Here is a 26,637-nt window from a genome sequence, read left to right on the forward strand (position 1 = left end):
GGAGAATTGCCTGAACCCAGGAGGCAGAGGTTGCGGTGAGCCGAGATCGCGCCATTGCACTCCAGCCTGGGTAACAAGAGCGAAACTCCGTCTCAAAAAAAAAAAAAAAAAGTTTTACAGTGAAGGAAATACCTAAGTTGTCTCTTGAAAGGGAAACATGTATTCACCTGAGATACAGACAAGGGTGTATAAGGCAGAGGCAGCCTTTTAAGCCAAGGACACATGGAAAGTAAACAGTAGGGTGCATCTGAACAACTACAGGAAGCCCAGCTAGAGGCACAGCAGAAAGAGAAGTCAGAAATAGAGGAGCCAGGTTGTATCCTGATGCCACAATTAGGAATTTGGAGATTTTTCTGTAGTTAATATGATACAGTGAGTATTATCAGGAACACTGCCAAATTTTTATTGCAGTATAGCACCCAAGCGCTAGTGTAGACAGGCACTATGCCAAGTACCAGGAAGTTAAAACGTTTTCATGACAGAAATCATGACTTGGGACCATTGCCCAACTCTCTATTAGCAATGCCATCCTCCCGTGTCCTGAACTGCATTAGTCATTGCTTGGTTCAAAAGTCTGAGCACTTCCTAATCAACACAAATCTCCACGTTCTAATGGCTTCTCTTGGTTTAAGAACTTTTCCAAGTGATTTTGTACTTCCTATTTGAAAATTTTAAAATGTCATTTTCTAAAGATACCTGCTATGGCTTGAATGCCCCCTCCAAAATTCATGTTACACTTTAATTGCCACTGTAACTTATTAACAGGTAGGACTTTAAAGAGGTGATTAGGCCATAGGACTTTGCCCTCATAAATGGATTAATGCCATTATCACGAAAATGGGTTCATTACCATAGGAGTGGGTTAATTATGAAAAGATGAGTTTGGCTCCCTTTTGCCTTTCTCTTGCTGACATTCTCTTGCCTGTCCATCTTCTGATATAAAATAATGAAGCAAGGAGGTCCTTATTAGATGCCAGCTCCTTGATCTTGGACTTCTCAGCCTTGAGAACCATGATAAATACATTTCTATTGTTTATAAATTACTCAGCCTGTGGCATTCTGTTATGGCTGAACAAAACAGATTGAGACAATGTTCATATACATTTTTCCTTTAACTGGAAAATGCAGAATGTGAGGGTGGTGAGGAGGTCAGATGAGGGCAGAAGGTGGGGGAGCTTGGAAGGAGATAATAAAGTGAAAGCTGCTTCAAGCAAAACCCTTATGGAAGCAGGCCACATTTAACAGGAAAACCCCAGTTTGTGACCTAAGTTAATACTAGATGGTAAATTCTAATAGTCTTCAGGTAGTGCTGTTCACAGCCCCCTTTCTTGCCTAATGATACGCCAATCAGTTTTCTTCTGGAAGCCCTGTAGTCAACTTTCTTTGGCATTTTATAACTAATGTCTCATTATGCCTGTTCATAAACATGAATATACTTAATATTTTATGTCTCAATGCACATTTCAGGAACATTTCAAAGAAAAACAAGTCCAAGGCCAAAACCAATGCTTTGTTCACAGCCACATGAAATTGGGGAGTTGCACTGGGTATCCACACAATAAAACGCTTCCAGTGCACAAATAAACTCAACATATATCCTTATCACTGTTGATTGTGGTGGCCCACTTGAAATCAACCAGTATGCAGAATAGCCCTCTATTTCCATCCTGAGGCAATCATGAACAAAAGTTTACTTCAGTATGGGCAGGGGCTTATTTATAACCAGGAAAAGAAAATCCTTTGTAAAAGTGGGATTCACAAGGTGAGTTCCACCTCATTGTCTAGCTCCCCTAACAATACACTACTAAGCCGAGTTTAATCAACTACCAACTCAGGACAGCATAATTATTTTCATTATTTCCTTTTAACTACTACAATGTGTCATCATCGTGGCAGTAAGGACAGGACAGGAAAGAAAAAGAAATGCAGAGATCATAGATTCGATACGGAACCCAGTGAAAAGCAGTAGAAGCTTGTCCTGTCTATCTCTTATACAAAATCTGCCCCCAATACTGGCCTCTATTCTGAGAAAGAAAACGAAGAAAAAAAAATGCATTTCAGTTACATTAAAAAGTAAACCAACCTGTGGCTGGAGGGAACACATGGAGATGCCCATCTTGAATCTGGGGACGTTTAGGCTCAGTGCTTTGTGGAATGAGGACCTGCATAAGGAGGATACCCAGGGTACTAACAAAAGTAGTAGACGCCTGTTGGCACAAATCTGTAAACAAAAGTGTGATGTGGATGAACAACTGGATGTTGGAACTTCCTGGACTCTTCCCGTAAGAGCCACAATTATTTCCATCTGGCTTCATAAAAGGGGGTGTTCCTCAGCTCTCTCACCCGAGGCAGCTTGAATCAGGAGGAACATTCTTCAAGGGCAGCAACCACAGCCAGTAATAAAAGTGAGTATCTTCCCTGTCCAGAGGAGGGCGCCAAAGTAAGTTTCTGCTTTTCCCCTATCCATTCATTTGCCCCAAGCTCTGGTTATGAATCATTTCATCCTCCGCTTTGCGGGCCAAGAGGTAGCCAAGGACAACGTTAAAGTAAGCTTGGATGTTTAATCCGTTGCGTATATGGCCATTGTTTGTTAAAGCCTGAGACCAAGAACCTAAGACAAGTCAGGTGGCAAGTATGGAATCAGTGATGACCCAACCATCACCAACACACTCACAGATCTTTACGGCCATTTGGCCAGACCCTCCAACAAGCACAAAGGAAATTTCTATTCCTTGTTGTTATGTAAACAGATTCAGCGTTATTACTTATCTTCAGTCAGGATCAGAGAAAATATTAAGCTAAACTGGAAGATTTTAATTTTTAATAACATTTCACGAGATTGTAGAATACCACGTAAAAGGTGGATCTGAAAGGAGGACTCATCAGAGAAACAAGAAGGGCTGTCCGTGACTTTATCAATAATTCTTTCAGTGAATCCACAAGTAGCTTCACGAAAGACTTACGAACCAAGATACGATCTATTGGATGATTGATTTCTTATTAGCCCAAATTAGTCTTGTTGTATTTGAAAACTAACTTTCTCAAAATTATTTTTTATATATTTTATTGGGTTTTGGGTTTTGGGGTACATGTGAAGAACATGCAGGATTGTTGCATAGGCACACACATGGCAGTGTGGTTTGCTGCCTTCCTCCCCATCACCTATATCTGGCATTTCTCCCCATGTTATCTCTCCCCAGCTCCCCACCCCCCGCTGTCCCTCCCCTAGTTCCCCTCAACAGACCCCAGTGTGTAGTGTCCCCTCCCTGTGTCCATGTGTTCTCTTTGTTCAACACCCAGCTATGAATGAGAACATGCAGTGTCTGATTTTCTGTTCTTGTGTCAATCTGCTGAGAATGATGGTTTCCAGGTTCATCCATGTCCCTATAAAGGACATGAACTCATCGATTTTCATGGCTGCATAGTTTTCCATGGTGTTTATGTGCCACATTTTCCCTGTCCAGTCTATCATCGATGGGCATTTGGGTTGGTTCCAAGTCTTTGCTATTGTAAAACTAACTTTTAAGATTATATCTATATAACAATAAAGCAAGAATTGGTTTGAACAGTTTTATCAACCAATTAGACAAGTCAGGTTTTGTTTGGAATTTGCAAAGAACAAAAAGGGTCAACAATAAAACTGTTTACAGCACAGGTGTTGAAAATAGCTACACTTTTCAACCAGTTGTGTTACAATCATCTAGACATAGCGTAAGTGAGCTGAATTGAAGATAACAGCCTTTTTATTGCAAGACCACTGTAACACATAATTATTAAAATTGATTAATACTTGGGCCAATGCAATTTCATTATCTCTGATCGATTTCAAGCATTACTGTTTAATGGCCTTCACTCTTGTCATTTCAGTTAGAACTGCATGAATGCTAGAGGAACAATACACAGACCTTTTCCATGAGATTAAGTTCTTGGCTTTAATAACAGGTCCCAAAGGAGTAAACTGCTAAATACAGAAGACCAGATACCTCTACAAACACCAGTTAGAAATCCATACCTTTTCGAGGATGTGTTTTAATCAATGTCTATGTTTTTAATGCCAGAAAAAAATAGCACATGAAATGGGGGTTTTAATTACAGTATACTCCACAGCACTGGGCTTTGCTGAAAGTAGGAACCCAGAGCATGCTTGTTAAATTGCTACATGGAAAAGATGGAACACAAGTATTATCCGATCTAAAAATCACCCTTTTCCCAGTCCTAGGAAAGTACAGTCAGGAAAAAGTCGGCTCCTTACTGCTTCATCCACTGCTAAAGCAACAAACACTGTTGATGATACCTCTAAAACACCTTCAAAATACATTCCCTTGCTTCAGTTTCCATGGGCTTTGCTGCGGTTCAGCCTTCAACAGCACTGCAAGCAGTAATCAGAACCATTACAGCAGCGGCCTTACTCCCTCACCCTGGTTTACATTTTTCTTCAATGCTCATTAAGTGACTCCTCAACCTTCAGGTTAAAGAAAACCAAACAAACCAAAAACATCTTAAGGCTTTTCGTAATCTGATGTTGACTTAAAACTATTTCTCTCCCTTCCTCTTCTCCTTTCCTTACCTGCTCTTCTCCCTCCCTCTCTCTCTGTCTCTCTGTGCCTCTCCTCTCACCTCCCTTGTCTTTCTCGAATAGCCTTGCATCCTATCGTCCTGCCACGTAGAACTAAAGGTCATTTCCAAATATTACAAATAATTCTGCACCTTTATACCATATACCTGGAATATTATTTGTATCTTTCTCTGGCTGGAAAACCCCTTCAAAGCTAGTTCAAATTTGTATTATCCTTCTGTAAATTCACCTCTGATCATCAAAGCTTGTTATTAGTTTCTAGTTTCTAGTTAGATGTTTTTATACTGTTTGGTTATATGACACCTTACTCAAACTTCCTAATTTCATCGAATATTATAATTTATTATTTCTCCTTCCCTACTTCCTAAGAGTTTCTGAGCTTTTGAAATGAGTGAATTTAATTTAGTTATTTTAAAATATCCTGTGCCTCCATGTTTATTGCACTGTAAGCATACGATCAATGTCCATTGAAAAAAATAAAGTATAAACACAATTTAAGAATTGTAATTTATTCTGTAAATGAAACAAAATTAATATATTTTAATTGTGAAAATCCTCACATGTTCTAATAGGCAATGATTTAATTTTTTGCTACCTAATGACCAGTACATCTTAGCCAAAGAGGAAAACACTGGACCATATTAAGAACATACTTTACAAAACAGGTGTCTGAGTACCTGAGCTATAATTTTGAGCCTAAGAAGCCCAGGAAAGAATCAATATCATCAAAGCAGTGATCTTAGGAGATAAATAGGTAGCCAGCGTCATTCTCCATCCATCATGCTATTGTTAAAGCAGAGACTGTACAGAACTATAATCCATCCTGACAGTGCTTACTGATCCAGAACTCTACTACAGATTTTTATAACTTGCATTTTTAAAAAGGCATTAGGAAACTTTGATTTAGACATTATGGAATATTGAATAAAAGAGACAACCGACTAAGTTATTGTTCTTTTGTGTGGGGTACCACTATACCATGTGCTGACTGGTCTATTCACAATTTAATGGTTTGTTTACCACCTCCTGCCTGCTGTTCTCATTAAAGCATATCATTTGGTGGTTACAAAGTGATAATTTATTGTTTTTCCCAAGGCTAGTTTTATTTTATTTATTTTCATGCTTTATTTAATTATTTTTTTAATGATCCAAAGCCCCACTAGCATATTCATTACTGATACACATCAACCAGGCAACTCATTTTAGTTCTGTGATCTGTCTACAGCTACTATCGGGACTTACATGGACATTTTGAGCCCTTCAGAATGATGAAATTCTTAAACCTGACTTGAGAGAAGCAAAACAAGCAAATATTCTACAAAGCACAAATACCATTCATTACTTCCTCCTCATCTAATGACCTTGAGAGTTTCACAATCCATATGCCAATCAAATACTTTCTAAGTGGATTCTTAACCCATCAAAATATAGAATAAATTTACATTAGCTGCTTAAATGGCATTCTCTTTTATGCAGATATTATACTTGTAAATTGGGTACAAAAGTATTATTAGGATATACATGTTATCTGTTATTTGCAAATATTCAGAGTTTTACGTGTGACTTGTAAAAGTGTTTTATTATTGTCTTTTACTTTAAAAAATAAAGTCAAGTTTATATATATGGTAATTGTCATGAGCCTCAGAGAGATTTTGGTGCCAACATGTCATGGAACTGTACCTAACCTTTGTGACATCAATAATGAAGCTTGATTGAAAAAAAATCACAAGCATAACAAATCAATGTCCACACTAAATAAAGATGTTTCTGTTTGTCTGTTTGCTAGGCCTATGACAGACCAGGCAAGCTCAGCTCTCAGAAGCAAAAATTCTGCATCCAGGAGTCCGAGGTAATTTTAAGAACTATGAAGAAATATGTATTTATTTCTGAAAACAGAAGTCTAATGTATAAAAAATATGATGGTAGGTTAAGTAGGTTGATAGGCTATTTTATTATTTAGTCTATGACATTTTAACATCTTAACTTTTTATTTAAAACCAAGTTTTTAAGTGCTTCAGTTTCAGCTACTCATTTTTGTTTACATACATATTTAGGAAGGGACCCAGATTAATTAAACCAGTAAAGTACTTTGTAAAGAGAAAACAAAACTATAAAATTTTCTTTCATGATGTGCATTGCCTAAAATGAATTACTATGGCCAATATATGTCACCTTAGAATTTTTTTCCTTGCGTATATACTATAATGTGTCTAAGCCTCCTGTCCCACAAACAACGACTACGTAATAAATAACATCTCAATTTTTTTAAATTGCAGGCATAATTTTCACTCTAAGATTTTCTAAGTCCCAATGTACTAGTGTGACTTTGAACCATGGCTAAAAGGGTTAGGTTCTTGAGCATATCCTAGAATATCCACTTCGTTTTCACAGTCTCCCTCACTGCTTTTAATTGCCACCTGGTGATTAGTAATGGCTCATTAGCATATCATAAGGAATAGCTAGTTAATTGTGCAATGCTCTAAATAACTCTAAGAAAAGTAAAACACTTTTATGTTTAGTGTATATTTAGAACAATAAAAGATGTATTTGATTTACTTTAACCTAATAATGCACGTTTCCCATATCGTAAAGCGGGTACCTTACAGCAAAAATCCTAATTCCAACTATTATTATTCCCTATCTCTCCCAGATGGTCCCAGATTTTTTTCTCAGGTTGGGTTTAATTTATTGGAGTTATTTTTGCTATAGAGCTAAATCCAAATGTTAACAATCAATACTGGTACATTCATGTGATTTAATAGTTCTCCAATGAGAATCCCTCCCTTTCTTCAGAGGGCATTTTGCCTGTATCTGTATTAGTATAAATATGACTGTCAGCTTGCACTATGGGGGAATAGTTTCCTCTCTATCCTTCACTAAGACTTTCAGCTCTTTGAAACCAGAGACTGTACTATATTCCCCTGAGACTTCCACTCCTACTTCCTAACACACGGTACTTGGGTGAAGCAGGTATTAAATACATTTAAGTAAATTACTAAGACCTGACAAATTTGAGACGAAACAATGCTTGATTCTATGTGAGACTCTCGCTTTTTGGCACATCCTGTGAACAGAGGTACAAACTACCTTTCTTCAAGACTATCTTTCCAAGAATGTGTACGCAGCAAACAGCCTTGAAAGACAGACAGGGTTTTCTCCAGAGAAAAGGTTGGTCATGTTTACAATTTTGAAATGATGAAAGTATCTCTCTCAAGAGCAATAGGCAGGCATGCTTATTGTCCAGCATAAAAAACTGGGAATCCTCAAGCACAAGCTTCCTCTCCTGTAATACAACCACTGCATGCACAGGGTCCAGCTGGCCTCTTTTCATCACTTGTGGGAAATGGGGATCCAAACACTATTGCAAACATGATACTTAACGCTGCTTGCTCTGCTGTGATAAACTGTCTCTCTCTCATCTTTCACCCAGGGGTTTCATGTCTTCTGCAACTATCCAAGAAACTACGGCAAGCTAACTTGTTAGCAGGGTAGCTTGGTAAAATACGGGACCTTTAAAAGACATTGAAAGAATCTTGGTAAGAAAAACTGACATAGATGCTGTTATTCTAAAACCCAAGAATTTTAGTTTTAATCACAGTTGGGCAGGATATTTTTTGATTAAAATATAAAAGTAATTTTGTGTGCTGTGTTTCTCATTTTGGCATCTATCCTCATGTCTACACCTCAGCACAGATGCTCTACCAGCACATATCTCCCTGACCAAAACTTTGATGAATATTTATTAAGTGGCTAGTATGAAAGGGACACCTGTAACCATCTCTGCAATGTTTTTTGTTTTCTGTCTCGAATCTGTCATGTAGAGTTACCCTGTCTGATCTTATAATTTTCCTACTCAGAATCTTTTGCTGATTTCTCATTGTATTCAGAACCAAGTTCTAACCATCAGCTTTTCTCCAAACCTTCTATAAAATTAATCTACTTCTGGAATCTGATATTATACAAACTAATCTCCTATCAAAAAATGCACACTCACAACAACCCAGATTTATTTTTCTGTGCTTTCTTACCTCCATGCCTTTGTTTAACCTTTCTTGAAGTCATGTTTGATATCTATATATGAATTTATCTAAAGCCTTTATAGCCTTCAATGCTCATCTTTTCTGGAAAGCACTAACAGACTCTACCCCACCAGAATTTATATTCTTCTCTCCTACAATCTTTGCCTGACATCATTATGCCTATATTACAATTATTTAGACATTTATGTAACTCTCTCAAGAGTGTATGTTCCTAAAGAATCTATTCATCTTTGCATTAACTAAATTTTATATTTAACAGAAAGCCATGTACAGAGTAGGCATTCATTACGTATTAATTAAAATAAATGATTAATGATTCTGTAACTGGAAATTGCCATCTCTACGTAGCATCAGATGTTTATGTGTCTTTATAGTACGAATTAAGAACGGGCTTCTGCTTCATATCTGCCTAATGCTACATAGAAACTATCTAGCTAATGTCATGATAGAGGAGGGTAACTCAGTAGGCTGGCTGAATTTCACCTACACATGTGTTAGAACCTAAAGTATTCTGACCCACTTATAAAGCAGAATAAAAATTGACTTGACAAATATGATCATGTGCTTGGTTCAAAAAGTATTATCTTAGTTGTCATCAAAATTTTTAGAGAGAGAACTTTATTCAAGAAAATACTTAGAATATGGAATATGAGACCCTAATAGTATAACTCGGAGAGATAGGAAAAAATATGTTAACAAGAATTTTGGAAAAACAATGTAAAGTTGAGAGGAGCGGGGAGAGACGGAGAAGAGACATGGGCTGGGCAACATTCCAAGAAGCCCACCTACTAAGGATGGTGGTCAAGGAGGAATTACCAATGGAGAATGGCTGATGACCTTTTATTAACAAAAATAATGTAATAATAAATAGCAAGTAATATTCTTTACTATGTGTCATGTTCTCATCTAAATCTTGTTTATCCATTTATGCATTTCTTTGAAGGTGGAACCATTATTAACTGCATATTAAAAATGAGGAAACTGTGCCATTGTAAATTTAAGAACATTGCTCAAGACCATCCACTACAATAGCTGGATGTAATGGAGTTGGGATTTGATCCCAGGCAGATCAATTTCAAGTCTATTTCTAAATTGGTTGTATTTCTGTGATATAAATACCCCTGATTTCAAATCTTCACAAGAATATGAAATGGCTGTATAGAACTATAGTACTGGCACTACCGGGAATACGAATATATGTGGAATGACCCTAATTTTCCCTTTCCTGACTGACTGACTACAGAAGGCAGCAGCATTGGATAATAAGAAAACTAAGTTTTAATGTTCCAGGAAGTTACCTGTGCTAACGTCACGTGTAGACCACCGCTTAAATATGAGCCATTGCTTTAGGGTACAACTAAGGAGCAAATGAAAACCATTTATATTTATTCATTTTGTTTTCCCGAAAAATCCTATTAGTAGTTATCTGAAAAAGATCATAAGCTGTTATCTAGGTTACCATTATAACACCTGAGTTGGTATTTCAACAATAGTTTTAGGTATTATTCCTATCTCCCAGAACTCTGGACAATTTCAGAGACACTAAACATAAATACTCCTATGACAGAGTTATATTAATACACAAAAAAGTTCTGTGTGACCTCTATTAAACACTGAGTGTACAGCTTAAGTACAGACTCTGGAAAGTCCTGGGCAACTTTCCAAGGTCAAGAGAGCTCTAGAAGCGTGAGTTTCTGCTAAGTTTTGTCGCTTTTTTTTTTATTCCAATCCACAATATTAGTTCATTTCCCAGACACAGACTAAGGTTGGATAAATATTCCCTAGAGCAAAGTATCACCTTCTTCCCAGCACCAGGACATAGCCCCACACAGGATATGGGAAGGGGCGTCTCAGATTTGAACAGCTGAATGACCATTTCTCACTGCACTGTTGACTCTTTCTTCCATTAGCTTATATTGTAGCCTTTTTTCTTCCCTTCTTTCAAGAATTTTCTAAACTAGAGGCTAGAGTAATGTTGCATTCCTAGATTACTTCCTAACCCATGTGCACTTATTCCAGAAACCTTCTGGAACCATCAGTCAGAAAAAATAAAAACAACTTTAATTCATTTTGTTTCTCTCATCATCTTGTTTCTTTTACCTCAAATTGTTGCCTAGATTTACTAAATGTTTTTGGTCACCCTGTGTTATTTTCAAATATTTTTTTCCTCAAATCAATCAGCAAATTATTTTCTAAGTGACATTTTCCACGATCCCTAAATTTCTCTTTCTGCCTATAGGTTATTGCAGTAATATCAGTACTATTTGTTACTTACTTTGCTCTGATTCTCAAATAGAAAAGTAATTGTAGTTTGGAAATGAAAATTGCTATCAGCACTATGTTTTCTGCTTTCATGATTATCATAGAAGAACTCCTCTCTCAGTTCTGAGAACACGCTGAGTGTTGTCAAATCCTCTGGTCCCAGCTTCTTCTCTCTTTGGTCATAAGTTGTCAAAAGAGCAACTGAAAAGGCAACAGCAGAATGCCTTCCAAAACCCCGTCCCCATACTTATGAAGGGCTGAAACTGAAGTATAAACTGATGTTGGGAAAATTGATGTTAACATCTTTGTTTAATTTCCATGTCTGTAAACGAATTTTTCTTATTAATATTGTCTGCAGTTTAAAAAAGTTTACATATATCACTGGTTGTTAGATTGTAATTGTATATAACTAGCAATGTTCAACTCATTTAAAAGACTTCAAGTGATTAAAACAAAATAAAGGACTCAAGAATCCAGGAGTAACATTTCATCCTCAACTTGGTTCTTTTATACCAAGACTGAAGAATCAGAAATATATGTCTCTTATTAGTCATATCACATGAGTTCTGTATGTAACGTGAAATTTATGGGAAATACCCCTCAAAACACAGTAACTGGAAGTGACGAGGCAATCCTTAGAAGTGAAGCTATTTTGGGAAGAAAACTAGACTTTAAATAAATTACTTTACTTTTAATAATTTTAAAGAGAGAGGTAAGAATGAATCAGTGGTGTTGCTTGGAAGAGTAAAATTCCTCATGGAATGTTACAAATGAATAGAAATTAAGCAAGAGGGGAGAACGCATTACCATCTGCCCCCTCCCCTGCCCTTTCTGTTCAACTTGCTCTTTACAAGTGGGTTTGTTTTGTTATTGTTTGCTTGTAAACATGATGGCCAAAACCAAAGAAATTAGCAGAGAAAAAGTTCTATGGTACTCTGCAAAGCTAAGAGGTGAGGCAGGCCCACCAACCAGTTAGCTGCTGGGTCATCCTAGGATACCGAAGAGAAAAAGGGGAGGCTAATCTACCCTCAGGGAGCATAGTAAGTGTTCATTTGAAGTTGAACTGACCACTTCATCCCAAACAGTCACCTAAATACCTTTGCAAACTGCATTCCTTCCTTCCCTCTTTCCTTCCTTCCCTCCCTTCCTTTTTCCTTTCTTCACTCCCATTACAGTGTGTAATTCTGTGGCATTATATTTTATTTATATAAACAACCGTGTTCTTATGTCTAGGATTGGCCAATGGGAACGTAAATACCATAAATGCAGGTAGGTATCTTGTACGTCTTATTCACTGCTTTGTCTCTAGTACCTAGCTCAGTACACATCACTCAGTAGGCCTTCAGTAAATATTTGTTAACATGAGTAAATGCACTGGCATTCAGAGGGACCTTTAATACATCTTGTGCTAATAGGCTATCAGGTGTTATTTTTAAATTGGAATATAAATTTGATTAAGAACAGCACAAATTATTAAATGTGAAAGTTGAGGTATCTACTTTCTCCCAGAACAGTTTATAGCTTTGACTTTGCTTCCAACTCCCTTGTACTGCTCTACATAAACAATTTGCTTATGTTTGTATGCAATTTTAATTTGAAATATAATATAAAAATTAAACCGTCAAAAATAGATCTGATTGGAATTTGTTCTCTACTTAAAGTAAGAAAGTGGACGGAAGGTTTAGATCTGAACCACACGTTATACCCAGAAGTGATGGACTCAGATCTAGCTATGGTGAACACAAATAGGATGAAGAAAAAAATCTGCCTGGCCACCCCCAAGAGAAAAACCAGGAACCACAAGAAATAACAGCTTTTGAAAACCTGATACAGTTTATCTTGGCTGTCCCAATGGACTAAAATAAATATTTGTTTATCTTTGCTCTTTGTCCATATAAAATAGCAAGACACATTTGGAAATACCCAGTTAAATTAAAATATACCTTCCAGACAAGCCTAAGGAAGTTACAATAAGGGACTATCTGATGTGTTTCATCAAATTACAAAAATTATCAGGATAATAAATTAGAGCTTTTAAATCTGTGTAGCAGCTTGAACTACAATATTGGTACAAGCTGATCTTACAAGTTGTTCTCTACAGAATAGAGTTAATACAATGAAACCCAGTGAAGAAATGGAGAGAAAACGCCCACACTTGTTTTAATTTTACTGAAGGTAAAATCACCTGCACATATTTCTGTTCAAAGAAAAATGTTCACTTTCATTTTATTCTCACAGATAGAAATGTACTCCATAGAATTGGAACTGCTTCTTTTGTTTCTTGTTCTATCAGAATTTGATTTGCATATTTCAGGACATGTTAAGGTGCTCTCTGTGATTCAGAGGGTTTATAAAAAGGTAATTTGATCTCAAATCATAGTTTTCTTTCTTTATTCCTAATACTGAAAGCTGCATTCCCTTCTGAGAAGTGAGCCATAAGAGAAAGACATTAGCTTGTCTTGTATTAGATAATAAAAAAGTTCCGTGGGGGATGAGTTACATATTATGACATTGTGAATATAAGGCTCATTTGGATTTAATTCATTACTACATCATGTTGCACAGGAAAGCAATTTTTAAGCAATGGAAGTGCACTTCATTTGTAAAAGACCCAGATATAACACACAGTTACTGAAGACAGAAACTGATTTCCCAAATCAGGCATATAAAATTTAATATATTTGCTCCAGTTATAATGAAAGGAAAGAGAACTTCAATACTATTTTTTTATAGATAAAAATGACACTTTGTGAAATTTAGAAAGTGAATTTTTGCTTGGGGAGTTGACTACATTTTGATGCCACAAACTGAGTAAGTTGAAGAAAGTGATTAAGCATTTTTAGTAATATATTCAAAGTATTTGTTAGATACATAGAATATAATTTCAAATTCTATGCTTTCAGAAACTTAATATTACTACATGAAAATAATATCTGAAATGTTTTAATGAAATAAAGACAATAATGAACATTGGTCATTTTTTAAAATTTCAATATCAATTTTTCATATCAGTTAAATTCCAAGGACTGACTAAATTATTCCATAATTTTAAAACTGCCACCATATTACATTGGTTATTTAAGTTATCTAATTCTGTGTGTAAAAATCAGGGTTCTCCCAAGAAGCAGAACATATAGGATATGTGTGGTTGTGTGTGTGTGTACTTGTGTAGAAAGAGAGCTAGACTGATTTATTTTAAAGAGCTGATTCACACAATTGTGAATGCTTGGCAAGTCAAAATCTGCAGGGTAGCTGGCAGGCTAAAGACCCAAGGAAGAACACAGTTTGAGTCCAAGGCCGTCTGCTGGTTGAATTACCTCTTTTCTGGGAAGGTCAGTCTTTTCCTATTAAAGTTTGCAATGAATTGGATGAGACTCACTCATATTATGAATGATAATCAGCTTTATGTAAAGTCTACTAATTTATATCTTAATCTCATCTTAAAAATACCTTCACAGAAACATCTAAAATAATATTTGACCAAACATCTGGGTACCATATATTAATTATCCTAGTTGGTACATAAAACTAAACATACTGGTTATATAAGCATCTACAGTTTGGCAAGTAAAATGAACTATCCATTCAGTGACAGTTTTCCAGGACGGGGGCAGTGGAATGTGGGTATTCATCGTCTGTTGTTGGTACTTGAATTACGCAGCAACTTTACTTTCTCTCCCATTAGCTAGAAATATCCATTGGAAAAATTTTTAAGTAACTATGACAAAGTATTTAATTGATCTGAGGCATTTTACATACATAATCTATTTTAAAATATTTTTAATTGAATGTTCCCCTGTAAATCACTCCTAAGAGATTATGAAATTAATAGTTTTAGCTGAAATTCACTTAATTTTTAAAGCATGGATTAAGATTTTGAAACTGCAAATGTCAAAGGACCCTATCTGTCACTTGAATGTTGATTTCATTGACATTAAACAGGAACGTGAAAGAGAGAAACACGCAAACAGTTCTCAACCTTCCCATGTCTAACTTACACTGCACTCTACTGCATGGGATCCTTAACAACTTTCCTACAGCAGGAGTGTAGGGAAGTCAGATGAATCCACAGGAAATTGATATATCTGATCCTCAAAGTAAAAGTTTTGCTATTCCCTTGTACTACAACTGACTGATCTTGTTCCTTCTTTTGGAATCAATAAGATCAAGAATTGAGTGGATGGAAAAGCATATTATAGTCAATGCAGGAAAAAGGTACAAGAAAAATGTGACAAACCCTAAGACTGATTAATTTTCAGAATAGGCAGCCAGTTACTGCAGATGATCTTGATATATCTAATGAAAATAGTTCATTGATAAAAGATAATCACTGCAATTATGTAAAATAGACCCCTCTAACTAATAATACAAAATAAAATAAATTAGAAAAATTAACAGTTCCAACATTTGATCCTTAACACTCTTAGTCCTGATGCTTCACATTAGATAGACTCAATAAAAAAGATTAAGAAAATTTGCTTACTAGCAAAGTAACACCTAATCTCAGTATGTAACCAAATGGATAAAATAATTTGTGTGTATGTGTGAGTGCATGGGAGCTGAGGAGGAGAGAGAGACAGAATCCTTTGAACTTGACCACTGAGAGTAAGAAAGCAAGCCTTTAGGCAGAAATGGCCCAGACTGAGACAATCTCTTCCTGAAGCCGAAATTAGCTGTGAGGGGATCCACTTTATACCTCCTGAAAACCTGTGATCATGGAAATATCTTTTGCAAATTTTTTTATTTTCATTTATGCTGTATAGAAAAAGAATGCTCTCAAGAATAAACAGAATGTCATTAAAAACTATAGAGTGACTAGCCAAGTGCCTGGGATATAGTAGACATCCAGCTCATGTTTATATAAGAGAAAAAATTCATCTATATTCAAAATCCACATTTTTAGTATGTGCTATGAGCACATAGATAAAATTTGTTTAAAAATCAAAGGGATATGTGTATGTGCATACACAGCCATGTTTATATATATGAATCATACATATGTATGATTAAAATTTCAATAAGAGGTATAAATAACAAAAAGTATACATTATTTTCATTTTGAAAAAAAAGTGATGATCCACATGGAAATGAAGGTTTATCAAGAAGTTTGGTATTCTGGTTCATTCTCTCATGCTGTAAAGTCTTACTGAGTGCCTACATACTATTTAAACTCTGCCAGACCCACAGCTCTTTCTCCACCACGAAACAGAAAGTGAGTCATACCGACAAAATGAGAGGAAATAAAGTATGTGGGTTACAAAGGGAAATTGAAAATTCAGCTGATGGGATATCAAGATTTCCATGAAGGAGTGGGCACCTGAACCAGATCTCAAATAGTATTTTACAGTATTTTTAACCGATTAAAATGGAGAAGGTTAGTGCAGTCAAAGTCCCCTTCAACAATCCTTATTCTTCCCCTTGGTGGGTGCTGCTCTAGTCAAATACCTAAGGATTGTGAGGGGCATGAGCTTGCATCTGTGAGTTGAATCCAGTTAAGACACTTAATGCCATTCTGCATAAAACTGAGAAATCCTGAGTTAAGAAGTTGTCTTATTTAAGGTTCAGAGCAATGAAACACTATGCATAATTAAATCAATCTTATCCTATGTATTCGTTTTCTGATTAAATTTAAGACAATGCACATTTGTTATTTGGAGAGATCAATGATAGGATAGCTAATTACTTCCTTTAGGAGCCATCGCTCTATTACTGTTAAATTCATTCTGTTATCGTTTGCATCCTCTGAATTATGTGCATACATTTACATGTTTTTCTCCAATTAAAACAGCAGTTGCTTTATTGCTTGCTTCATTTCTCCCAATCTTCCTACTCTCATTCATTTTAATACTGAAATTAGAGAGGGACACAAAACATGTGGAGAAGACAAAGTACAAAATAACAACAATAATAATAACAGTAATAAGGTGAAGAAGGGCCAAAAAATGGTTGGAAGGTAAGGCTGGCGACTAGAAGACAACAGCTGCTGATGGCACCATCATTATCATCAAACAACAGCAAAATCTTGTGTTTGTCCAAAAGCATGTCAGTCAAAAATATGTTTCTGTGGGGTGAGAGGAGAGACAAACGACTATTTCGTATCAGCCTTTCTAGTGTCCTGAGAATCATAAAGACACTCGGTGGGTCTTCATGAATTCCACAGCCAGTTTATCTTTAGGTAAGGACTACCTTGACTCCCTCATTTAAGACTGGAGGTAATGTATAAGTCGTCCACTTGCTTGAACAAGAAACTTGCTCGATTACACATTCTTTGGTAAATGAAGTGCAGTGGTTCTTGAATGGAAGGAAGTTAACATTGGTGGCAGGTGTGGAAAGGGAGAGATAAAAAATGAGAAAACCGTATGCACAGGAAAGGCACCAATACTTTAACAAGTAAACAAACCTAATGTCTGAGTTAAAAGAAGGGGACAAGAAAGCAGCCCAGCTGTATATTTTCTTACATTGTGGGATGGTAAATTAGTGCAGGTGAGAAAGTTATAGGTGAAAAAGTAAATTGTGTATATATATATATATATATATATATATATATATATATATATATGAAAGTCTGTAAAAATATATTAAATGTTAAAATGCAGGGTTCTAAGATTTTGGACTTTTTGGTCTTATAGATTGGTCATGAGTTGTGTTTCTTGCTGTAGCTAGTTGTCCTGGTAAAATTATGGAATTTATCTTTCCAGAAGAGGGAAATTTATCCCTATAAGTTAAATGAACTTAACTATATCAGTTGACCCAGCATAGCCATATCATAAGATAAGAATGGCAAATCCTCTCTTGTGTATTTCTGATCAATGAATAGGAGCTTTTAAGAGTGTTGGGTTGAGAAGGATTCTGAGGCAAGGTCTGAGTACAGCAATAAAGAGTGCTATGATTCATGGACAGGAGCATGGTACAGAAAGTGGCAGTATATACACAGTAAAGTTGTTACTTCCTTAGTTTAATGTCATTAAAGCCAGCTAACCCTCACCAAATAGTGTCAATGGTAAAGTGTAATTAGTGCTACAAAATGTACCACCCATATTACACATAACTAAATAGACAATTTAGTGGCTGAAAGGGAGTAATGAAGGAGAAAGAGGAGAAAGAAGAAAGAGAACAGAGAGAAGAAGATCGTTTTTAAAAGTACATTCGGAAGAACTGAAAACAAATGAGACTTAGGAATCCAATTTATTATATTAATTACTAAAATATGCCTATCTCTGAAGCAACATTTTTAACTAGGTTTCCAGACAAGATGTTGTTCGTCATAGTATTGTTGAAGGTAATTTATAACATTTATTTTATTTTATTTTTTCTTGAGCAGAGTCTTGCTCTGCTGCCAGGCTGGAGTGCAGCAGTGTGATCTTGGCTCACTGCAACCTCTGCCTTCCAGGTTCAAGCAATTCTCCTGCCTCAGCCTCCTGAGTAGCTGGGACTACAGGCGCACGCCACCATGCATGTATTTAAAATTAGAACATAGGCTATCCTCTGAGTAATCATAGTATAATTATATAACTTAAATATGACTATGTCATATGATACAAATTAATGCTATGTTCATATTTTGTATAAAGTTGTAAAATGAAAAACATAAATGGTAAAATAATTTGAAAAATACATAGTATAATTGATCAATTAAACACAGAACTGTTTCTCATTTATTCGTGCATTCATTTTATTCTTTAAAAATAATTACTTAATGTCTATTAGATGATTGCATTTAATGGTAGACAACCAAGTTTGGGCCATTCTCTCATAGAGTCTGCAGTCTAATCTATTATAAAAAGAACATATCTTGTATTACACAACTATTAGGCTATTTGATAAGAACTGACATGGGCTTAGAGCATGTGCAGAAAAAGAGAACCAATAGAGAAGAGAGAGGGTGATCGATGAACAAAATAGTGGGCCAGTAAGAGCATAAAGTTATTAATAAATTCATGGAAAGTAACAGCAGGAATCTACCACTAGTCGGAGGTACAGAACTAAGGCTAAGATGGCTTAGTTAACACAGAGGCTCGTAAGGACATGTGGTTGGGATGACTATTGAGGGAAAAGTTATTTCAGGATGAGGAGCTGTTATGTTTGTAAAGATATTTGTACTCAAAATACGATTTTTTTGAAAAAGAAAGTATGTTATCTCAATAAAGAAAAAAACTCTGGCTATTTGATGGACCCATAAATGTGAATCTGCCTAACCACAGAAAGCTACCTGGGAGTGTAATTGCTAGTGGTTATGCTTTCATCGCTAGATTTGACATAAATGTTATTTTGTTGATTTTGAAGTTTAAGACTGGAATATAATCCTTACCATCATGCAGCTTCCATTCTGAGAAAAATAATATTTTAATGTAATGATTATGTACTTTAAATTTTATAATTAGTTGCCTATTTGCAAAGAGGACATAAGGCAGTTTTTAAAGACGACCACAATGCTGAAAAAAGGATTAAAACAAGGCAAAGAAAGTCAAAGTAATATAAGGAGATAAAAATAAATACTTAGCTTAGTTTGTAAACAAAATGCTTGTCATGAAGTTCCTTATAAACTTACAAATAGAAATCTGACTCTAAACTTACTAAGAACCAAAGCAAAGAAAGAAGCAGACTAGGTTATGGTATTCACTGTGTCAATAAATTAAAAAGTAACCAGTTGCTCAGAAGAAAAAAAAAATGCACATACACACAATTATCCTTAACATTAAAAAGAAATTAATGCTAAGGATCCTCTTCCAGAAGAAATTGTGTAATAGAACAGATGTCCATAATGAAGTTAAAATAAAAAGAGTTTTATAGAGTTCTTCTATTTTCTTTGTTTTTTAATAGCAATCCTGAGCCAGTTAGTTTTATTTGCAACTTTCCTGCTCCAGCCTATATTTCAGGATCCCTTCAGAATGAGTCTCCCAGGCTCTAAGTCAGCAGTCTCCGGCTGGTTTCAGCCAGTAGACAACTGCTAGGACACAGTGGCGGGAGGAAGAAGCTGGGGCATTTCCCTCTCTCTGTGTTCAGTGGTGTCTGCAGCTGAGGTTACGTCCCCCTCTCTGCCCAGGTGTGCACAGACATTCCAACCCCATCGCTTCTCCCTCTAGTATACGTTTAGTAATGGCTCCATTGTGTTACTCTCTGGGCTGCCTGAGTATCGCCTGATCAGGTTATCAGTTCTGTTCTGTGTTGGAAGCATTTCTATAGTTTAAATGCCTTCTGCTTTAAATATTCAGGAAGTTGTTTTTTTTTTCTTTTATCTTCGTTGGATCCTTAAAATCATTCATTTTAAGACAACAGCATATCCTTCAGCTCAATTCAATACAAACCATTTTACATTGAGAAGTATCTTTAAAAGAGTTATTAACCACGTATTAAATGTCCAGGGATGCTTACGCAAAAGTGAATAGCAGATACAGAAGAGTGTAGGAAACACGTTCCTGTCAGTCACTGAAGCCTGATCTTCAGGAAGAGGATTAGAATCTACCAACAGCAATACCCATGGAATTTCAGTACATGGATTAAGTGACACATCATTCAGTGGACATGCTTTTCTGAGAAAATTCCTAGAAATACACACCGGCCAACATCTTGGCTGTAACAAATCAGTGGAACCCAGAAGGAATATCCTGGAAAAGCAGTACCTCACTACTCTATCTACCTACAAACAACATACATGATTCACCTAAGACTATTCTTTTTCTGCAAATATAGAAGACATACATGGAAGGTAATACCTCATCTTCCATATCCAGTTCTTCACTAAATATGTAAACTAGAAAACCTTTTACAACTTAGCATGTATGCTAATAAAATTTTCCAAGTTATCCACTAGTTACGTGACATCAGTGAAGCCTCTGAAGACAGTTACTCCAGCCCATAAAGCAGGTTTATTTTATTCTTATGTCATTAAAGTTTTTAATGATATAGCTAATGTCCTAGTTTTTATTACATATATATCTGGCAATCTTTGCATCCCAATTTGGCCTAGCTAGGCTCCTCAAGAGGAAGAAAATACAGTGGCTGGAGATTTCTAGTCTCCATAGAAGTTATGATACTTACTGGTAATTAATAAAACTGCATCACAAATTTATACAGAAGTACCATAAATCTAAAAATGTACACCCTCCCCGCTTGAAGTTTCTATTCTTGTGCTGGTAAATTGTTTCTCAGATTGCAAAACTGACTTGAACCATGGCAAAACCATCAGTCCAATACCCCGTTGAAACATTTTTTCCCAAGAAATGCATTCAAACAATATATTTCTTCTTCACCTACCTGAAAGACTTCTTAATATCTCCTGCCTGGATTGTCTTGAGAATCTCTTGGTATAACTGATGATCAAGTCTTCCTGAAGATAGAGGATCTGAAGGGCAATTTGTATGTATGTAATAACCTATCAAAATCCCAAAAATAAATAAAATGGTGGCTGTGCAAAGTATTTTTAAAAGGTGGCAAAAGTTGCAGCGATTGCTCTTTGGTGCAGATCGTGTATAATGGCTAATGTAGTCAGATTCTTCTTGAAGTCTCTGGAACCTTCCTTTGGGTGAAGTTGCTGGTTGAATGGAATCAAGATTGAGGTCTGTAGTCTCTGAATGCCCTAGGTTCTGATTATCAGCACTGTCTAGCTGGAATTGGTCAAAACCAGGCTCCTCTAGTTCCTTCTCCATGTCCCACTCTAAGTCAAGGGCAGTGGTTTGAAGGTCATCATTGTCTAAGTACTGTGAGTGTCCTGGAGCTCTCTGATCTGCATTGACCTTCTGATAGGCCATCTTTTTCTCTGTGAAGATAAATAAGAGAAATATATTTTAATAAAATAAGCACACAATTTAAAAAAAATTACAAGTTGAAAACAAAACAGTAAGCCATATTGGGTTTCCATAATATTGTAATAATTACAATACAGGGAAATAAATTTTCCCAGTAGAAACTCATATTTTATTTAATTATTTAATCTTATAATTTTCTGTTGATGTTACTATAGGAAAGGAAGACAAAAGAAAAATGAAAGTAGAAGGTACTTAGTGGAAAAGCTATGATAAAACAAAATCTCACACACACACACACACACACACACACACACACACACACACACCCCAACCATTAATATTTGAAGCTTAGGAGAATAATAGCCACAAATGCGCAATTACACTGAAGGACAATGCAATGTAGAAGGCAAAATTAAACCCTTAGTCACAAAATCACTTCTAAAAATTAAAGACACAAGTAATAAAGCTATGATTTGGCTAAGTTAAAGACAGAAAATAATAAAAACCCTGGAATGATTACATTGTCAGAGCTAGTCTTAAAAACACAAATTCAGGATATAATCAGAATAACTAAATGAAATACGAATTCTGCAAGAAGCAAAATCTGTTATGGTACAGAGGCTTAAGTCACCAAAAAGACTGCACAACTTTAAGACCATGAGAGAGGACCTCGATGTTCCAAGAAATTAGTGACACAAGTTGTCCTGGCTCGGTACACTTTAAACAAAAGTCTGGGATGGCATCAATCCAAAGAGGGAAGCCTTTTGCCAGCCTAGGAGAGTTTGGTTTTGTAACCTTGCTACTGGAATGGCAGATGAAGGTTCTTCTCCCCTGCACAGCTTTGGATGACAGTTTGCTGTATCCTGCCCAGTGGTATCAGGACACCTGGGCTAATTAGCTGCAAGTGGTCTTCAGTCTATATTCTGTAACCCACTGGTGTATGATGGCTGCAGATTAAGAGTATTTATACTTAATTTTTCTGTGTATTAGATTTGTCACCCCAGCTGGATCTTAGGTCCCTCACTATGTTTTATGATTTTTCAGTGTGTCCCACTGTGGTGGGGAAAAAACACAGCTCAACTGATAATTGATTAGCTAATTGCCTTAGTAATAGTGGTTGACAAGTAAATTCCTATGAAAAAGATAAAACACGAATTTCACGAAACGGAGTGGCATTATGTACAGAATTATGGCTATGCATTCCTCCAATTTTGGCTAGCTGAGGCCCATATAATTAAAATACACTAAATTTTTCAGACAGTTCAAATATAACTAGATATTAAATTTTATAAAATAAAAAATCTGTAATTCTAACTAGAATTTTCATATGCTACCTTATAATCTAGGAATAATTCTTACCGAGCTTTGACTCAATAAAAATGATTATCTATTACATGTCAGGCACTGAGATAGGCAATGAAGACAGAAATAAATAGGACCCTCTTCCCTAAACAGGGAAACATCAAATCACAGAGACAATGCATCAACAAACAAAAACATCAGATACAAGGTGCAAGGTACCAGGGAAACTCAGGGGTGACTGATTCTAGCAGAAAATACAGAAAATGATCATTCAAAAAAGTGACCTCTAAGTTGCTTTGCAAGAGAGGAGGTTGTGAGAGTATGACACACTAGAAGGGGAAAATTTACAAAAGCGAAGATTAAGAACGCTCCATTTGAAAAACCTAGAGTGGTATGCTACAGCTGAGGACACAGCACATGGGCAAAGATGCTGAGAAAAACGCTAGGAAAAGGTGACGCTGGACAAAAAACTCAACCTCCCTACAACACAGGGCCTTCCCATGTGCAATGGGCATAATAATAATATAAACTTCATAGTCTTGTCATTAGGATTCATTCAGATGGTGAACCTAAAGCAGCTATTTGAGTAGGGGTGGGCTATATACAAGAGACATTTCCAGCATTAGAGGAGATAGAACTGTCAAGGACTGGTGGAAAGTTAATAATTACATAATTCTGCAAGACATTGTGGAGATGGAGAGGAGGCTGTATAATATTCTCTCTCTCTCTCTCTCTCTCTCTCTCTCACACACACACACACACACACACATACACACACACACTATAGTGTTTGGTGTTTTGTTTTGTTTTTTTTAATTAACATTTACTCTATATGTAGAGACTAAAACATAAAAATCACCACGTGATAAACTAAATGTTCTCACAGCTCTACATTCCTTTTCTTTTCCCTCCCTCCCTCCATTCCTTCTTCTTTGACTTTGTTTTCAAAATGATTCAAGGAAGGAGAGCATTTGAATTCTGTCTTCTGTCAAATCAAGAGAGGCAGAAAAAGGAAGTAACATATGGAGTTAGTGATAAACATTTGAACAGGTTAGGTAATGGCTAATTAACTTATAGAGGAAGAAACTGAATCTCAATGGGGGTAAAGAAAATGTCAAAAGAAAATACTAAAGGATACAAAAAAATCTGAAGGAAGTAGAATAAGGAATCTCTAAACACTTTAGAAACCAATTTATTTTAATGTACTTTATAAACTACAATTTCCTGGCTCCAGTCAATCTTTTTCCCTTTGGCCTAAACATCAATAAATTGCTGCTATCTTGACATGATATTATATTTACTTCTTTAACTGTTCAGCTTATTCATTATTGATTACTTTACTTGGACAATTTTTCCATACAGTTCTCTAGATATTTTTTCTCCCATTTTAATGAATCAGAGTCTCTCTCTCTCTCCCTAAACGCTTAAAAAAAATATTGAACGCTAGAGCTTGGTTTATGTTCAAAGAAGACTTGGCAGATGGGAGTTACTACAGAAATGTGAGATCTCTAATTCTGACCTCTAATACAAATATTCAAGTCACTTCTCTATAAATCATTTAAAAGCCAACTGCAATGGTGAGGCAGAGTTTTCATCTCTAGCCTGACAATAGGCATTCCATCACATGTACATCAGCAATTTAACGCTCTTCAAACATCAGACAGAGCCATCAAATAGAATGTAATGCACATACAGATATTAACTCATCAGCATGATGGATATCTACCTGATACCCTTACTATCACTTTTGAATTCATTACACATTATTAAATTTTCACTAAATTCTATCTTTCAGAGAGTCACATCTGGGATAAAGGTAGATGACGTCACTTGATATAACAAAATCCAAAGTATTTCAGGAAAATTACCAAAAAAATGAGTATGTAATGACATATATGATAAAGCATTTTAATCATCAACTTGGTAGAATCAATTATAAATGTCATATATTTTATATATCGAATATATGTATACAAAGTATATACAAATGTATCATATGCATATATAATCAGTAAATATTTCTATAAAATTTTGCCTTAAAAATAGTATAGATGTTTTGCAAAAATAAACATAGATATCTCTGCCCTGATAGTTTTGTTTCACTTAAATATATATAATTTAGCAGAAAATAAACTACCAAATAAAGGTAGAACTTTAGTAACATATTTCATTTTGAGTTGGTATAAATTATTCTATGGTTCCCACCAAGAATGTAACTATCTTTAAAATACCTCTGCCCTGTGAGACAAAAACATGACACATTTCTTTTTATCAGAAGCTTCAAATTCCCTAGTAGTATGAAAATTTTATATTTAAAGATAAATCTTCAACAAAATCAGCATGTCTTAAACATGATCATCGAATACTGCCATTCAATTTTTTTATTACTGATGCACATGATTTGGTTAATTTGTATTTTCATGGCACTTTAAGATTACCCCATGTGAGTGATTGTTAAAGAGTACATGTAGTAGATTTTATAATCTACCACATGAATAATTATCTAGAAGAGATATACTTTAGTATAGACAAGGTCATAGAAACTTGCGACATCTCTTCAAATGGAAATATCTGTAACACTCTTACACCTTATATTGTGTCGCATGGTCTGTTTTATAAAATGCAATTATCATGAAAAGTATATTTTACATATTTTCAACAGATCTTATTCACTTGGGTGATATCTCTTTCCATCTAGGCCTACAACCAAAAGATAGTTTTTAAAATTTAACATACTAAAACCTTTACCTTCTATATACACTTATTTAAAATATCTCTATCATAAAATACACTGTATTTTATTTTATTTTACATGCACTTATTTAAATCCTTCTATTATAAAAATAAAGTGGATACAAGTTGAACTGAATGGTATTTTTCTGACCTATGACAGACTTAGATTAATAATAATGAATATTCATCTATATTCAACATATGAGAGTTTAAAATAAACTGACACTTCTGAATGCTATTTTTTCACAACTATGGGCTTAAACAAAATACATTATATAGAAATAAAAGATAAGCATGGTAATAGAATGCAAACTGCAAATGTAAAATATAATCTCTGGTTGCTGCGGATCTAGTCTCACACAGGGCATACCAAATATTTTAGATAACAAATACAGATGAGACAAAAGATTTTTCAAATGCTATGTATTACTTATGCCATTTGGGAATATAATCACAGCAGTCTTCCTTTCTTGTTCAGCAGTCGTAATGAGATAATTTATTATATTAATGTTCTGACCTTGTAAATCTCCAAATTAGTGGACTTCATGCTTAAATTTCCCATTTGTCAAACAGAAATAATAAAAGTATCAAATTTTTGAAGTTACTATGAGTAAATGAGATAAATAATGTGCTCAGAACATTGTCTAACACATTATAAATGATACATTAATAATAATTATTATAGTGATTCACTAATATTTTTCCAGAAATTCTAAGAGCTAAGAAAATAGAAATATTTGGAGCTTAGAACTTTAAAATACAGGGTTAATTAAATTAAACTATGACCTGAGACCCAAGCTTTAACATCAAGGACCTGGAAATGTTGAGAAATAATGCTGTGTACCCAAATGCCTTTGAAAATGGGAAGTATTCTGTTAATCATTAGCTATGGTTCAGATACATAAAAGAGAAGTTTGGCTAATATTTATATAAAAGTCATTATTACATTTGACTATATCTTATTACAGAGTTTAGTTTA

The 26,637-nt window shown here is 35.3% G+C and overlaps 1 protein-coding gene across 7 annotated transcripts in view; it reads right to left on the bottom strand.

Annotated features, from left to right (window-relative positions):
- The window catches only part of NAALADL2 (N-acetylated alpha-linked acidic dipeptidase like 2), a 1,288,446-nt gene that overhangs the window by 688,856 nt on the left and 572,953 nt on the right, over positions 1–26,637 (bottom strand). For 6 of the 7 annotated variants that reach the window (XM_074405415.1, XM_074405414.1, XM_074405412.1 and 3 more), the window contains one exon: positions 21,133–21,634. In XM_074405415.1, coding sequence (XP_074261516.1) covers positions 21,133–21,626 — 494 coding nt within the window. In that variant the 5' untranslated portion in view covers positions 21,627–21,634. Of the gene's footprint in view, positions 1–21,132; positions 21,635–22,143; positions 22,634–26,637 lie in introns of those variants that run through there. The other variant, XM_074405417.1, reaches the window with a different exon arrangement.

This window comes from Saimiri boliviensis, chromosome 9 (genome assembly GCF_048565385.1).
Source record: "Saimiri boliviensis isolate mSaiBol1 chromosome 9, mSaiBol1.pri, whole genome shotgun sequence".
Lineage (NCBI taxonomy): Eukaryota > Metazoa > Chordata > Mammalia > Primates > Cebidae > Saimiri > Saimiri boliviensis.